The following is a 13871-nucleotide window of genomic DNA, read 5'->3' on the forward strand; positions in this document are numbered from 1 at the left end:
GGGACAGACCGCGCCGGACCCTGGACCTCCATGTCCATACTCAGGGAAACATGCAACGCATGCAGCTCATTTATATCATTCTTGTCACTGTAAAGTCAGTCCATTAATCCTACTAATAAAAACAGCTCACTCAAAGGTAGCACTTACAGAAGTGATTTCCAGGCCCCGGGTAATGATGCCCTTTGTAAGCAGCCATTAATCCTGGGTTAATGCCGATCTAGAAAACAAAATAATTGAACACTTTTATCTTTAAAACAGGGCTTAAAAACTCAGACAAATAGTCCATTGTTTCATATGTGAAATCCATATAAATCGCAGGCTGTTCTGTTACTGCCACACCCCCTACACCATGCATTCTATCAAATTATTTTGTGTTTTTCCTTAAAAAAATTAAATAAAGTTCTCTACTTAAAAAAATAAAAAAGAAAGAAAAGAAAATAGCCAGGCGGTAGTGGTGTAGCCTTTAATACCAGTACTAGGGAGGCAGAGGCAGTTGGATCGCTGAGTTCGAGGCCAGCCTGGTCTACAGAGCAAGTTTCAGGACAGCTAAGGCTATAGAGAAGCCTCATCTGAAAAAAAACCCAAAACAAACAAAACTCTTCTTTTCAGAAGAATGCTGTTTCCATGAACCATTGTCAAGTAAAGTTAATCCTCTGGTGCTATCTATTGTCAAACAAGGACAAAAATTCTTACAATGACAATATCCAGATTGAAGGTCAAAATGTCAGGAAGAGTCTTGGTCAGAAGCTCAGCCTCAGAGACGCCATTGAATCGGTCCACTTTCCTTTTCACTTTAAACGCGTCTGTGATTTTCTCTTGCTTTTCTTTAGCTTTTGTGGACTTGCCGGATTTCTTTGTCGCAGCAGGTTTTTTGGGCTCTACTGGCTCCTGGGGCTCGGCTGCCCTGGTTTTCCTTTTCCTTCTCTTTGGAGCCTCTGAAACAGTGATTCCCAGAATGTGGTGGCAGAAAACATAGAGACTGCTGGCAATTCCACAGCAGTCAGTCACCCTATGAATACCATGTTACCCGATCCCAAGATGCCCTTGAATCTCTATCTCCTCTGCAGCTTCCCCTCCTAGCCCTCTCCCTGCCTAGGCACATTTGATGGTCACAGATGGATCTTCTGTACAATATCAATATAGTTGGGTTCTTGGTTTTATAGGTATTCTAAGTGCATAAATTGTTAAGTAGACACATTTTTGAACAAGGCCAGACAAGGTGGTCCACACCTCTAATATAAGCATTCAGGAGGCAGGTAAAGAATTTCATGAGTCGAAGGTCACCCTGATCTATATACTAAGATTCTGGCCTCAAAGGGAAAGGGTTTTAACTCACTTCCTACTAGCAGACACACAGGTGGCTTATGGCTTGTTTTAGAAGTCATGAGGCATAGACTGTTCCATACACATTCAAAGTGACTTAAAAGTGCTGAAGACAAGCTCTCTCGGGCTGGCAGCATTGCTCAAAGGCAAGAACAGAGATGTGTTTTCAGGACCTCCACATACTGACATGAAGGTTGAACAATGTGTGTTGAGGCCTACTCTGCACATTACAGAGTGTGTGTAACACCACCCACCATTTCTACCCAACAAATGTCTGTCCTGACAGTCCAAGGTGTCTCTTGACAATGGTAATGTGTCTTGAGGCACAAAGTACTCTTGGCTGAGAAACAGACTCAAAGTTATTCAACGGGAAGCCTGGATTCCCTCATCCTTGACTCTTTGAATGTCTTCCTATTTGCTCTGGCCCATTCTCCTATGTATTTTCCCAACCATGCCTGGAAGGTTGCTTCAGTCTCTCCTTACCAGGGCTCTACCACCATAGACTAGCAGCTGGAGACCCCTAGTTCTCAGTGTCTGCAAACACAGAAGTGAGGCAGGTGACAGCCCCAGCTACTGAGTTCAGTGTGGTTCTGAAATTACAAGTCAACTGTGAGCACATTCTTCATATAAATGCTGCTACTGCTCCCAAAACACCTCCATCTATGTGGCTTCTCTTCCCATTCTTTATCTCAGCGTGGTACTTCGTGCAACCAACTGCATGCCAGAAATCTATGAATGCTTTGGATAATGCTTGAGTCTGCCCACCAAAGGTTCCTATGTTTGATGCTTAGTCCCACGGTAGCTTTGTTGGGAGACATGGAACTGTTAAGAGGCAAAGCCAAGTAAGGGGTCCTCAGGTCAGGGGATGCCCTCAGAAGGCAGTATCAGCTCCCTGTCTCTGTGGCTTCCTATCTGCTGAGGTCATTCTCTCTCACACGAACCTCTGCCACTGTGGTACCATCCACCATGAGACCTTTCTCAGAGCTGAGCAAACGGTGAGGCCAAGCCCCCGAACCTTCAGAACTGTGCACAAAACCCTTTTCTCAGGGCTGGAGATGTGGCTCAGTGGTTAAGAGCACTGGCTGCTCTCACAGAGGACCTTTTGATTCCTGGCACCACTTGGCAGCTCACAACCTTCTGTGACTCCAGTTCCAAGGGGTGCCACACTGTCTTCTGGCCTCAGAAGGTACCAGACATGCAAGTGGTTCACAGACTTGCAAATAAAACATCCATACACATAAAAAATTTTAACAGGACACACACACACACACACACACATGCATCCTTTTAAAAAAATGTTATTAAAAAATGTTACTCAGCATCAAGTTCGTCATTATAATAATGTAAGGGACTACGATCGGAACTTTCCGGTCTCTCCTTCTCGCTCAGCATCGACATGGACTACAGCGACTGTAGCAGAGGAACTGCACCTCCTGAGTACTTCTCAACTCTTTCTCCATGCTCTCCAGTATCCCTCGTATCTTCCCACTCTGTGCCTTCGATCCAGTCTTGCCCTTAACACACCCCCCAGACTAACTTTCAATGCCCATCCATCTGAGTCACTCCTCGGCTCCCACTCTCCCAACTGCTCCCTACTGCTTTGGGAACAGAGTGTGCACTCCTGAGGGGCCACATAAGCCTGTCTGCCTCATCTGCTCCAGAATCCAGTGACTCACACTCACTCGAGGGTTTGGCGGCCATGCCTCAACTGCCTCTCAGCTGGCAGAGCCCCTCCTTTGTTGTTCATGGGTGACTCTTGGAGCTCCTGTGTTACTGGTCTGCTGCCTCTGAGCACCTGGACCAAGTTAAATGCCAATGCTGTGAGGTCTCTGGTCACCCATCCTGTGCCCACTGCAGCACTTAGCATGTGTTCACTAATTGCTCTGCTGGAGGCGGAGGCATTAAAGGGAGACCATGGAAGAACTACCTGGTACGGGGTCCTGGGCAGGAGCTTCTGCAGGCATCTGCTGTTCAGTCACGGCTGCCATGTTGGGAGCTTCTGCTAGCACCTGCTGTCCAGTTGGGACTGCCATGTTGGGAGCTTCTGCCATCATTTGTTGAAATGGAAATGAGTACAAAGCTGGAACTTGTTCCAGGGAATAGCTGAAGGAACAATTAGGTACACGTCACCACAGTAAAAGCTACCCACAGGTGAGTTTAAACGATCAAAGAATCATCAGAATCCAAATAGTTTATAGCCACATTGTAGTCATTACTCAGGTAATAGGAGAGAAGGAAGGTCTATTCTCCTCTGTGAATGCTTTTCTGACTTTGCCAAGTACACACACACACACACACACACACACACACACACGTTAACTTTTACTGTTCAGTGGCCAGATATACAACCAACACAACTTGCCTGCCTTTTCTCTGAAATGAGATCACAAGAACTTTCAAGCTGATAGGCTTGCAGGACTATCAATGCATATGAATTCAAAAAAATCCTAAATACAAAATATATTCCCACAAGCACTACTCCCCATCTTGGCACAAAAATTTTCCCATCGGAACAGTGTAACTTAGTTTTTATTTTGGCTTCTTTGTGTGAGTTTTTTAAAAAAGTATACTCATTAGATTTGACTGTTTTATTATTGTTACCCTTTTATTTGTTTTAGTTGATGCTTACTACTTTGTAGACAGTAGAAACGTATTATTTTGTAACTATCTGCTCAACCCACAAAACAAAGTTCTCCAACCTCTCTTCTGAACATGACTTAAACTCCATTAAAAGCAAAGCATGCAGGCCTTGCTCGCACGGTGATGCACACCTGTAATTCCTGCCCAGCTACAGACAGACCCCGACTCATAACACAGAAAGCAACTAACTAATGGAAACCCATTCCAAACCTCAAGCCTTCAAAGGAAGCAATTTCCAAAAGCCTTTCTTTCTATAGTGGCCTAAAAGCAATGTATCAAGCTGCTTTCTGTCAGCACGAAAGCAAGGAACACAGATGCAGGATACTACAGCAGTGTCTACTTCAGCAGTATATACTACAGCAGGATACTACAACAGTATACACTACAGGAGTATACACTCCAGCAGGATACTACAACAGTATACACTAGAGCAGCATATACTACAGCAGGATACACTATAGCAGGATACTATAGCATCAAATGATGGCACTAAATCTGGAATGTATTCAGAAGTAAAGTGGGAAGGAATTTACTTCTTGGAGAGAGAAGTCATGCTTCCCATGGCAAGACACTCTGCTTAGCAGCTAGCGCTCTGTCTCTGTCTCTCTGTCTCTCTCTCTGTCTTGTAGGGAAAGAAGAGCTCCAACAGCAGAGGTCAGAGCTGGAGAGATGGAGTAGTAGTTCAGAGCAAGCACTCACTGCTCTCCGAGGGTCTGGGTTCAGTTCCCAGTACCCATACCAGGCAGCTCTCACTCTCCTGTACCTCTCGTTACAGGACTGGACCCCTTCTTCTGGACTCTGTGTGCACCTTTACATAGACGGTACACCCACTCTCCTGTACACTCAAACATACAGAAATAAAACAGCAAAGGTCAAACAAGCCACCTCTGTAGTTCAGAGTTATCTCAGTAAAATGGCCAAATCAAAAAGTAACATAACTGCTGGCCAGTGGCAGCACACCCTTTAGTCCCAGCACTCAGGCAGGTGAAATCAGGCCAGCCTGGTCTACAGAGCGAGCTCCAGGACAGCCAGAGCTACACAGAGAAACACTGTCTTGAGAAAACAAAACAAAGACCAAGTTTCCATAAACTAAAGAACGTCCTAGATAACCTTACGTGGCACACAATAGATTCTCCCACACTGCCTTGCTGTGTGAACTCATTCCCCAGGGAGGAATGCCTTTCCCTAGCTTAGCCATTCAAGAACACTATGCTAATAGGCACATGTGCCTTGAGACTTTCTGCCCATGAGCATGTATGATGAAACGGGAGAGAAATACTCTGTATATTTATCATGGCTTCTCTGCCCCACTCTGAGTCCTGAGCTGTCAGAGAGGCCCTGGGAAAGGCTCTTGCACAGTACTGCCTGGAGTTCCCTCCTCAATCCCTCAGCATAGGTCACACAGGGGACACAGGATAAGAGACTGTGAGAGGCTAGCTTAGGGTAGTGCTGCATGGTCAGAGACACCAGGGGTCTGATTCCAGTGGATAGGGACTTTGGCTTCAAGAAGGGTTGCTGGAGAGAATGTCAGGCACCAGTGAGGAAGAATATTAACTCTTCCTTTGAAGTTTTATTTCTTTAAAACAAAGAACAACACTCCAAAAGAACAGTAATTTGAAAGGTTAATTTTATGTGTAAGTGTTGTCTGCATGCACATAGCTATGAGCCTCCGTGTGGGTGCCAGGAATCAAATCCAGGCCCTTTGCGACTGTTAGGCCTTCTCTCTACTCCCAAACTTTTATTTCTTTAAATACAGTTCTCAGATTATATAATGGCTCAATGGAGCCTCTTACAGCAACATGAGAAAATACTACACAGCTACTAAAAGTTCATTGGTATTGTGAAAAAAATATAGAAAAAGGGTATTTAAAATATTTTGCGTAGGGATTTGTTGTTGTTTGAGACACGGTCTCACGCAGTCCAATCTGGCCTCGTCTCTACGGAGATCACGTGACCCTTAGTTCCTGCTCCTCCTGCCTCTACTCCCCAAGTGTTGGGGTTATAAGCATGTACGATCAGACCTGGCATGAGAACCAGCGTTAGCATCATGGGACTAGCTTCCGACCACCCAACAGAAAGGTGGATATAACCTCTCTTATGTGGGCACTATCACATAATATCACATAGTGACTATCAGGCCTCTTCCTCATCACTCTCTGCCTGATTTTCTGAGACAAGGTCTCTCACTGAACCTGAAGCTCCATGACAGGATAGACTCACTGGCTAACAAGCCACAGAGCTCCTCCTGTCTCTGCCTACCCCGTGCTAGGAAGACAGTCACATGTCCAAATTTCCACACAGGTAATGCAGTAAACACTTTAGCAAGTAAGCCACCTCTCCTGTCCTGTAACATCCTTACTGCTTGCCAGAAGAAAGCAATACATATACACAGAAACCTTCATAAATTTGAATAGTAGAAAACCAGGGTTCTGGATAACCTAATTTTCTATTATTGAATATTAGTTATATCTGCAAATGACACAAACTTGCTTCAAATTGTATAAATTCTTTTTTTTTCCATTTCAAATGATTTGTGTACCTATGCTTGTCTGCATGAGTTTTATGTGCATGACATGCATGTATGATCTGTGGAGGCTGGAAGGGAAGTCAGGACCTGGTTACTGGACTTTCAGGCAGTTGTGAGGAAACCTGTGGGTGATGGGGAACTCATGCCCTCTGCAAGAACAGGCAGTGCTCTTGACTGTTGAACCATCTTTCCAGCCTCCTGCTCAAAAGATTTAAAAACTATGTTGCACGCGCGCGCGCGCGCACACACACACACACACACACACACACACACACACACGTACACTAGCGTCTTCTCCAGGATAGGGGCAGCAACACAGAGGGCTGAGTCATCACCCCCACTTCCAGCTTCCCCTCCCCCGCTGTGATAATGCAGAATTAGATTCCACAGTCTCCACATTAAGCAGCACTAAATCTGCTGAGATTTGAGCAGACCCTGCACTCATTCCTTTCCAGGTTGGTATGGGAATACTTGGAAAAAAAAAAAAGCAGCTTAACAGAAGAGCTTATTCCCACACCCAGTTCAGAATACAGCGCATCCTGCTGGGGAAGTCGAGGTGGTCCACGTGCTGACCACGTGCTCACCACGTGCTGACACGAGGCAGAGAAAGACAGCACAGTGTTTAGCAGGCTCTTTCCTTTCCCCTTTGTGGAGTCTGCATCCCAGCCCCGAGAAGGGTAAACAGGGCAACTTCAAGGGCACAAGAAGGAAAGTCTTTTATTCCAGAGTCTGTCTGTCTGAGAGTCAGAAATGTCAACACAACTCAAAAGAATCACAACTGCCGAGAGACTGCCCATCTTTCTAAAGACATACAAGTAAGGATACTAAAAACTACAAACTAAAGGCTCAGGGGTAAAGAGCACTGACTGCTCTTCCAGAGGTCATGGGTTCAATTCCCAGGAACCACACAGTGCCCCGCAACCATCTGTAATGGGATCCGATTAAGACAGCTACAGCATGCGCATATATATATATATATATATATATGTATGTATATATATATGTATGTATATATGTATATATGTATATATATATATAAATATAAACAAAATCTTAAGACAAACAAAAACCCTACAAACTAAGCTTAGTCAGGCCTTGCTGACTGGCCCTGAGTTTAACTGTGTTACACACACTGCTCTCATGTCCCTAGATCGAAATGACACACCTTACACAATCACTTATGACTTTACAGGTAAGGGGAATCCTTTTAAGACAAAAACAAATAAAGCAGACCTGTGCTGTGAATGAACTGTTTGGGAAGGATTAGGAGGTGGCCTTGTAGGAGGAAGTGGGACACTGGGGTGGGCTCCGAGGTTTCAGAAGCCCACACCAGCCCCGCCCCCTCCGCCTGCTGTACTCGGAACAGGATGTAAAGCTCACAGCTATTGTTCTAGTGCCATGTCTGTCTGCTCCCCACCATAATGCTAATGGACAAAGCCCCTAATTAAATGTGTCCCTTTATAAGAGTTGGTCATGGTGTCCCTACACAGCAACAGGACAAATGCCAGTATCTTCTTTCACTTTAACTCTTTAAATCTTATTGTAAACTCTATTCCCTTGAGGAAGGCAAGAGAAAAACACAGAATTTATATATAGTCAATGGAAACACCTGTGGACTTTGCCCCTTGAGGAGCTGTATGTGTTACGTAAGTATTATTCTTTCAAATTAAGTCTGTCACCCCACCCCACGCCCCACCCCCACCCCCACCCCCTCTATGCCTGGGTCAATGAAATGGTTCACCAGGTAAAGGTGCTTGCCACCAAGCCTGGTGACCCGAGCCTGATCTGAAACCCTCAAGGTGAAGAAGAAAACAATCTCGAGAAAGTTGTCCTGTAACCACCGTCATACTCACGCTGTGGCACATGCCCCCCCCACCCCATTCATGAGCAGCACACACAAGAGTAAAGAGTTAGAGGTAAAATTATAAGTAATCATGCGTGCTTACTATCCCTCATCACCACCAACAGGCTTCCTCAATTTCCTTCACTCTGACTCATCCTGACACTCTCCTGGGCAGTGCAGTCTAACATTCAGCTTTATTGAGCAGAGGTCTGCAGCGAGGCGGACCACTGACAGTACCACCATATTCACAGGTTTCCTCAGTTAAACTTCTCTGGAAACACCCTAAGGACAGATGCAGAGAGAGGTGTTGTCTTCTAGGTGATCTCAGGTTAAGTTGATTCCATGTCTAGGTGATTCCAAGACAGTGATAAACTCCATAGGTCCCAGACCTGCCATTTCTGAAACATAACGGCTCCTGAGCTACACACAAGTGCCCTGTTTTCTATTCTTCCCTTACCTGTTGGTCTCACCTGATCCAAACTGCTTCTTTCCTTTGCAGGCTGCTGCTTTCTTCTCTCTGAGACCCATCCTAGCTACTCCTACCGACATCCAGTTCTCAGAACTGGTTCCTACAGCTGTCTGTGGTCTCTCAAGACACACAGCTGACTAAGAGGTCTATGGGAAGTCACCACACTGTCTGCCTGTTATTCTAGCACGGAAGCAGGGGAAGGAGGATGAATATGAGTTTGAGGTTTGTTTGGGTCTGCATAAGCAAGACTGTCTCAAAGCTAAAAAACAATGGGAAATCACCACACTGTCTGCCTGTTATCCCAGCACGGAAGCAGGGGAAGGAGGATGAACATGAGTTTGAGGTTTGCTTGGGTCTGCATAAGCAAGACCGTCTCAAAGCTAAAAAACAAAACAAAAAAGTAGCTAATACAATTCTCATCTGCTATTTTAAATCTTTAAGATTTTCTCTAGAAACAGCAAGAAACTTCTTTAATTTTAAGTCATTTTACACTATTTTAAGTGTCTGGGGGCCATGTTCAAAATACCTTCGATCATCTCACTTGGACAAGTATACATCATAGTGAATACCCACAAACCAAGGACCAGTGCTAAATGAGCTGAACACCCTACAGGAAGTTGGTCTGGTATTGCTATCTATTCAAATACCAAATACTGGTCCCCAAGATCTGGTTGTCTCCCCCACCCCCCACCAAAAGGAGTTTCTCCGGGATGAGACAATCCTCACACACACCAGCTTTTGTGGTGTAAACCTTGCCCCCTGTTAACCCTGATTGTTGAATAAAGATGCCTATGGCCTACGCTGGGTAGAAGAGAGGGGGTGGAGTGAAGGTTCCTGGGCTTGGGGGTCTCAGGAGGGACCACTAGAGAGAGGAGAAAGAAGTCCCCAAGGGGTAGTATGGATCTGGAGCACATGGTCCCAAGGGCTGGCCTGATGCAGCAGGAACAGCCTGAACAAAACATGGCAAGTCACATCTCAGGGCTACTGACAGGGAAGCAGAAAAAATAGCATAGATGGTTGACATCTGCCCAGCTCTATTGCTTTATGCTTATTATAAATCTAAAGAGTTTTGAGTCTTCTATTTAGGAACTAAATGACCTAAGGTGGGCTAGAAACCCCCAAATAATATTTACTGCAACACACACAGCTCCAGGAACTGGCAGTGTGGACCATGAAGGAACACCACGTACACATCTGCCGCTGCTGGTGCTACACGGAGAATGCACACTTACCAGTGCGTTAGCTCCTACATGCAGAGTGCACAAAGACTTCAGGACTAATCAGAATGTCCAGTTCATGCCAGGCCTGGCAGGAAACGCCCATAACCCCAGTCATCTGGGAGGCTGAGGCACGAGGCTCATGAATTTAGGGTCCACCTGAGCTACAGAGTGAATCCAAGGGTAGCCAAGGCAACACAGCAAGACCTTTCAAAATAAAGAGTAGGAAGAGAGTTGAGGGACATGACTCAGTGGTAAGGTGCTTGCTTGGCACACTGGAGGCCCTGGGCTCAATCTCCAACCACACCCTTCCAAATAATAATAATCTAGGTTCATTTAACATTTCAGTAGTATGACACAAGGACACACACACACATTTGTTCTTCGGTGAGAGACAGGCATAGAGACAGACCACACACACATGTACACACATGTAAGACTGTGCCTCTCTTTGTTAATGATTCATTATTGCATCCATTCAGCATTTATTTATCTAGACTCTAATTCAACCTATCAGTTCTACAAACCCTTCTGAAAGTTGGGGTGGGGCATTCCCCACTTTCATCAGCAGGCCACTGGCACCCTGCGGTTGGTAAACTGTTGAACAGAGTTGGAGACAGGTAGATCTACCTGTCTTGTGAGTAGACACCCTTGAATCTTTCAGTGATAAACCAGGCTTTCATTTCACTCCCCTGGACTGCCCGTTAGCCTCCATCAATCTGCTCAAAGACGTACAATAATACAGCCGTCGAATAGGGAGGCGGGCCGAAGACAGAATCTCTTGCCTAAGTTCAATGTCCATTCTCCACTTAGAGGCAAGCTAATTCTTCGCCAGGCCTAACACCTAAATCGGTATTCCGTATACCTGCGAAGACTTTGCCATCTTGTTTTTCTTATTTAGCTTTCTGTGAAGAGTCTAAATCTCCAAACCTATACTTGGGCGGGCCCGCCCTGACATTCCCAGCACCACTAAGGGACAATTTTAAAGACCATCTCAGAATTAAAGACATCTAAAGAGTGCCTTGTTGGCGTGTTAAATACACTCCATAGCAATAGGATCTACCCTGCGAGGATGCGGAGGACGCCGCCGCAAGCGCATCCACAGGGCACCCGCTCCGCCTTTACAGTCCACGGTGACGGAGGGTGGAGAACCGCGGGCGGAGGCTGCGGCTCGGCACACAGCACCTTTTAAAGCTCGCGGGTACCCGAGGCTGAGGACCTGCGCGGACCGGGGGAAGGGGAGCGGGAGGTCCCCACCGCGCACGCGCACGCCGGCCTTTGTGCCGGCCGCGGGCCTGGCCGACCCCAGCCGGGAGCGCCCGCGTTACCTGCGCGCGGCCTCCGCGTCCATGGCGGCGCCGCTGAGGGTGCGGCTACTCCGGCCGAGCCCACGGGCGCCCGCTCTGCCGCTCGGCGTGCGGACTCAACCACACGATCGGGGCGGCCGGTGGACGGACGGCGCTGGCCTCGGCCCCTCCCACGCTGCTACATCACCGCGGCGAGTCCCCAGCGCACTTCCGTCCCCCTCCGAGGAGGCCGGCGGGCTCGCCGTCACGTGACGCCGGCCAGGCCAATGGTGTCCCCTTTTCGGGGCGCCCCCACCGCCGCTTAGCCTTTCGGGAAACGTGGAGCTCCGAGAGGATGGGGAGCGCCCGGCTGACGTCAGCTTTTGTGGGTTCTAAGTTTCCTTGTGGGTGTGGGTTAAGGGTGACGGCCATTGAGTTGTGTAGGTGGACGGTTATACTTGGTGGCAAATTCATGTCTTCTCACCCCAGATTTTTGTGCGGATTAAAAGCTACGTGTCTTGGGGCTCACAGAGCCTAGGCTACCAACCAGGGAGTCTGTAGGAGCTGGACTGAGACACCCCCCCTACACTTTTGTAGCAAATGTGCAGCTTGGTGTTCATGTGAGTCCCCTAACAAGTGGAACAGGGCTTGTCTGGGTCTCTGTTCCTTGCCAGTAGATCCAGCGCGGACTCGGAGAGGGGGATTAAGTAGTTGAGCCTTAGTGGGAAAGGATGTGCCTAGACCTGCTGAGAGATGCCCCAGGGTTGGGCTACCTTGGGGGGCTTCCCCTTCTTTGAGGAGAAGAGAAGGGGGCAGGATTTGTAAGAGTGGGACTGAGAGGACAGGAGGGAGGGGACTGTGATCTGGTCGTAAAGTTAATTTAAAAATTAAAATAAAAACAAAATCCCCAAAACAACGTGTCTGGGTTGAGCGTCCCAGCATTTGGGAGAGTTGAGTTCAAAGCTGGCCTGATTTATAGTGCAAGTTCCAGGACAGCCAAAACTACACAGAGAAACTTGGTCTCGAAAAATTAAAATGATAATAATAATGATAATTAATAAAAACAGTGCCTTACACAAAACAACAAGAAGATTGCCCCTTTTTGTGTCAATTCCTGTCAGCTCATGATGGAGAATAGGGCTGGTTGGGATTGGAAAGCTGCTACTGTTTGGGCCTCACTTCACTAATCTGTAAAAGTAGGCTCTTTGTAGACTACAAAGATTTGCATAAAGTGATCTCTGTTGGAGATGGACAAACACTAACCTTTAAAGTTAATGACCTGAGATGCGTTTCTGCTTCAGAATCTTATACACCAATCTCACTTCGACTTCTCGGAGGCTCTTGGTTTTTGAGATAATCACACTGTGTACCCTTGAAGGCTTAGAACTTTGCAGGTGTAGTCTAGGCTGGTCTCAACCGGAGACAAGTCTCTTGCTTCACTCTGTTTACTGACTGAGATTACAAGGCATGTGCCACCATTCTTGGCTTTCGGAGGTTTTAAGAGTTTTTGTTTCATTTCTTCTCAATATCTGTGGTACATGTTTGGTCAGAAGAGTTGTCTAATGGTGTCTAGGCATTTTCATGAATTCCAGAGTGATGGCACCTAGGCTTTGAGGTAGCCTTTTGTAAACAGTCAGTGATTGTTATCTGAGGTTTGATGGGGTTGTTCCTTCGAAGGGTTCTCAGAGGCTTTACATTACTTAGACCAGAGACATAGTCTGAGAATCTTAGGTAATGTAACCCTTATCTCTTATAAGAAGTTTTGGTATGCAGAAGTTGACTTGCTAAAATTGCCTTTTGTGTAACAATAAAAAGCACTTCTAGGGGTCTGAAGAGAGGGCTCAGCAGTGCTTGGGAGTCCTGTAGAAAAGTGAGGGGCAGAAGTGAGCATGCCAGAAGAGTCAAGGACACCACAAGAAGGTCTACAGAGTCAACTATCCTGGGCTCATGGGGCTCACAGACTGAACCACCAACCCAAGAGCATTCAGGGGCAGGACCTAGGCCCTGTACACATTTCTAGCAGACTGAAGCTTGGTCTTCATGTCAGTCCCCTAAACAGTTGGAAGGGGGCTGCCTCTGACTCTCCTGCTTGTCGTTGGATCCCCTTCCCCTAGGTGGACTGCCTGGTTGGGCCTCAGTAGGAGACAATATGATTAGTCCTGCTGGGGCTAGATGTCCCAAGGTGGGGTAGTGTACCACCTAAGTGAATGTTGTCAAGTGAGTGTACTCTGAGGAGAAGGGGAGGGGTAGTGGGGGGTAGGGATTTGTTGGGGGGGGCTGTGACAGGGATGTAAAGTGAATAAGGAAATTGCCAGCATTCAGCCCTTGAGAGGCTGATCACTCATCCCACCCGTGTCTCTCTCTTCAATTTTTCCTGAGTAACCCAGAACACTGACATCTTGTAGTGATAGCGTCTCTGTTTCTTTAGGTTACATGACAAAAAATGATGAAAAGCCTGACTGAATTAGATTCGCCTTGTTTGTTCCATGAGAGGCATTGGTTAATTTACAACGGTCTCTCCCTCTTTGTGAAACGTGAGCTCAGAGATGGCCACCGCTCTGTGCTC

At 46.7% G+C, this 13871-nt stretch overlaps 1 protein-coding gene across 2 annotated transcripts in view; it reads right to left on the reverse strand.

The window, feature by feature from the left end:
- The window catches only part of Tdg (thymine DNA glycosylase), a 19362-nt gene extending 7957 nt beyond the window's left edge, over nucleotides 1-11405 (reverse strand). The window contains exons 1-4 of one of the 2 annotated variants that reach the window (XM_028778044.1): nucleotides 11348-11405; nucleotides 3251-3426; nucleotides 694-935; nucleotides 148-217 (exon numbers count right to left, since the gene is read on the reverse strand). In XM_028778044.1, coding sequence (XP_028633877.1) covers nucleotides 148-217; nucleotides 694-935; nucleotides 3251-3426; nucleotides 11348-11370 — 511 coding nt within the window. In that variant the 5' untranslated portion in view covers nucleotides 11371-11405. Of the gene's footprint in view, nucleotides 1-147; nucleotides 218-693; nucleotides 936-3250; nucleotides 3427-10034; nucleotides 10049-11347 lie in introns of those variants that run through there. The other variant, XM_028778045.1, reaches the window with a different exon arrangement.
- Nucleotides 11406-13871: the final 2466 nt, after the last annotated feature.

The sequence above is a fragment of the Grammomys surdaster genome, unplaced genomic scaffold (genome assembly GCF_004785775.1).
Source record: "Grammomys surdaster isolate TR1022 unplaced genomic scaffold, NIH_TR_1.0 322, whole genome shotgun sequence".
NCBI classification, from domain to species: Eukaryota; Metazoa; Chordata; class Mammalia; order Rodentia; family Muridae; genus Grammomys; species Grammomys surdaster.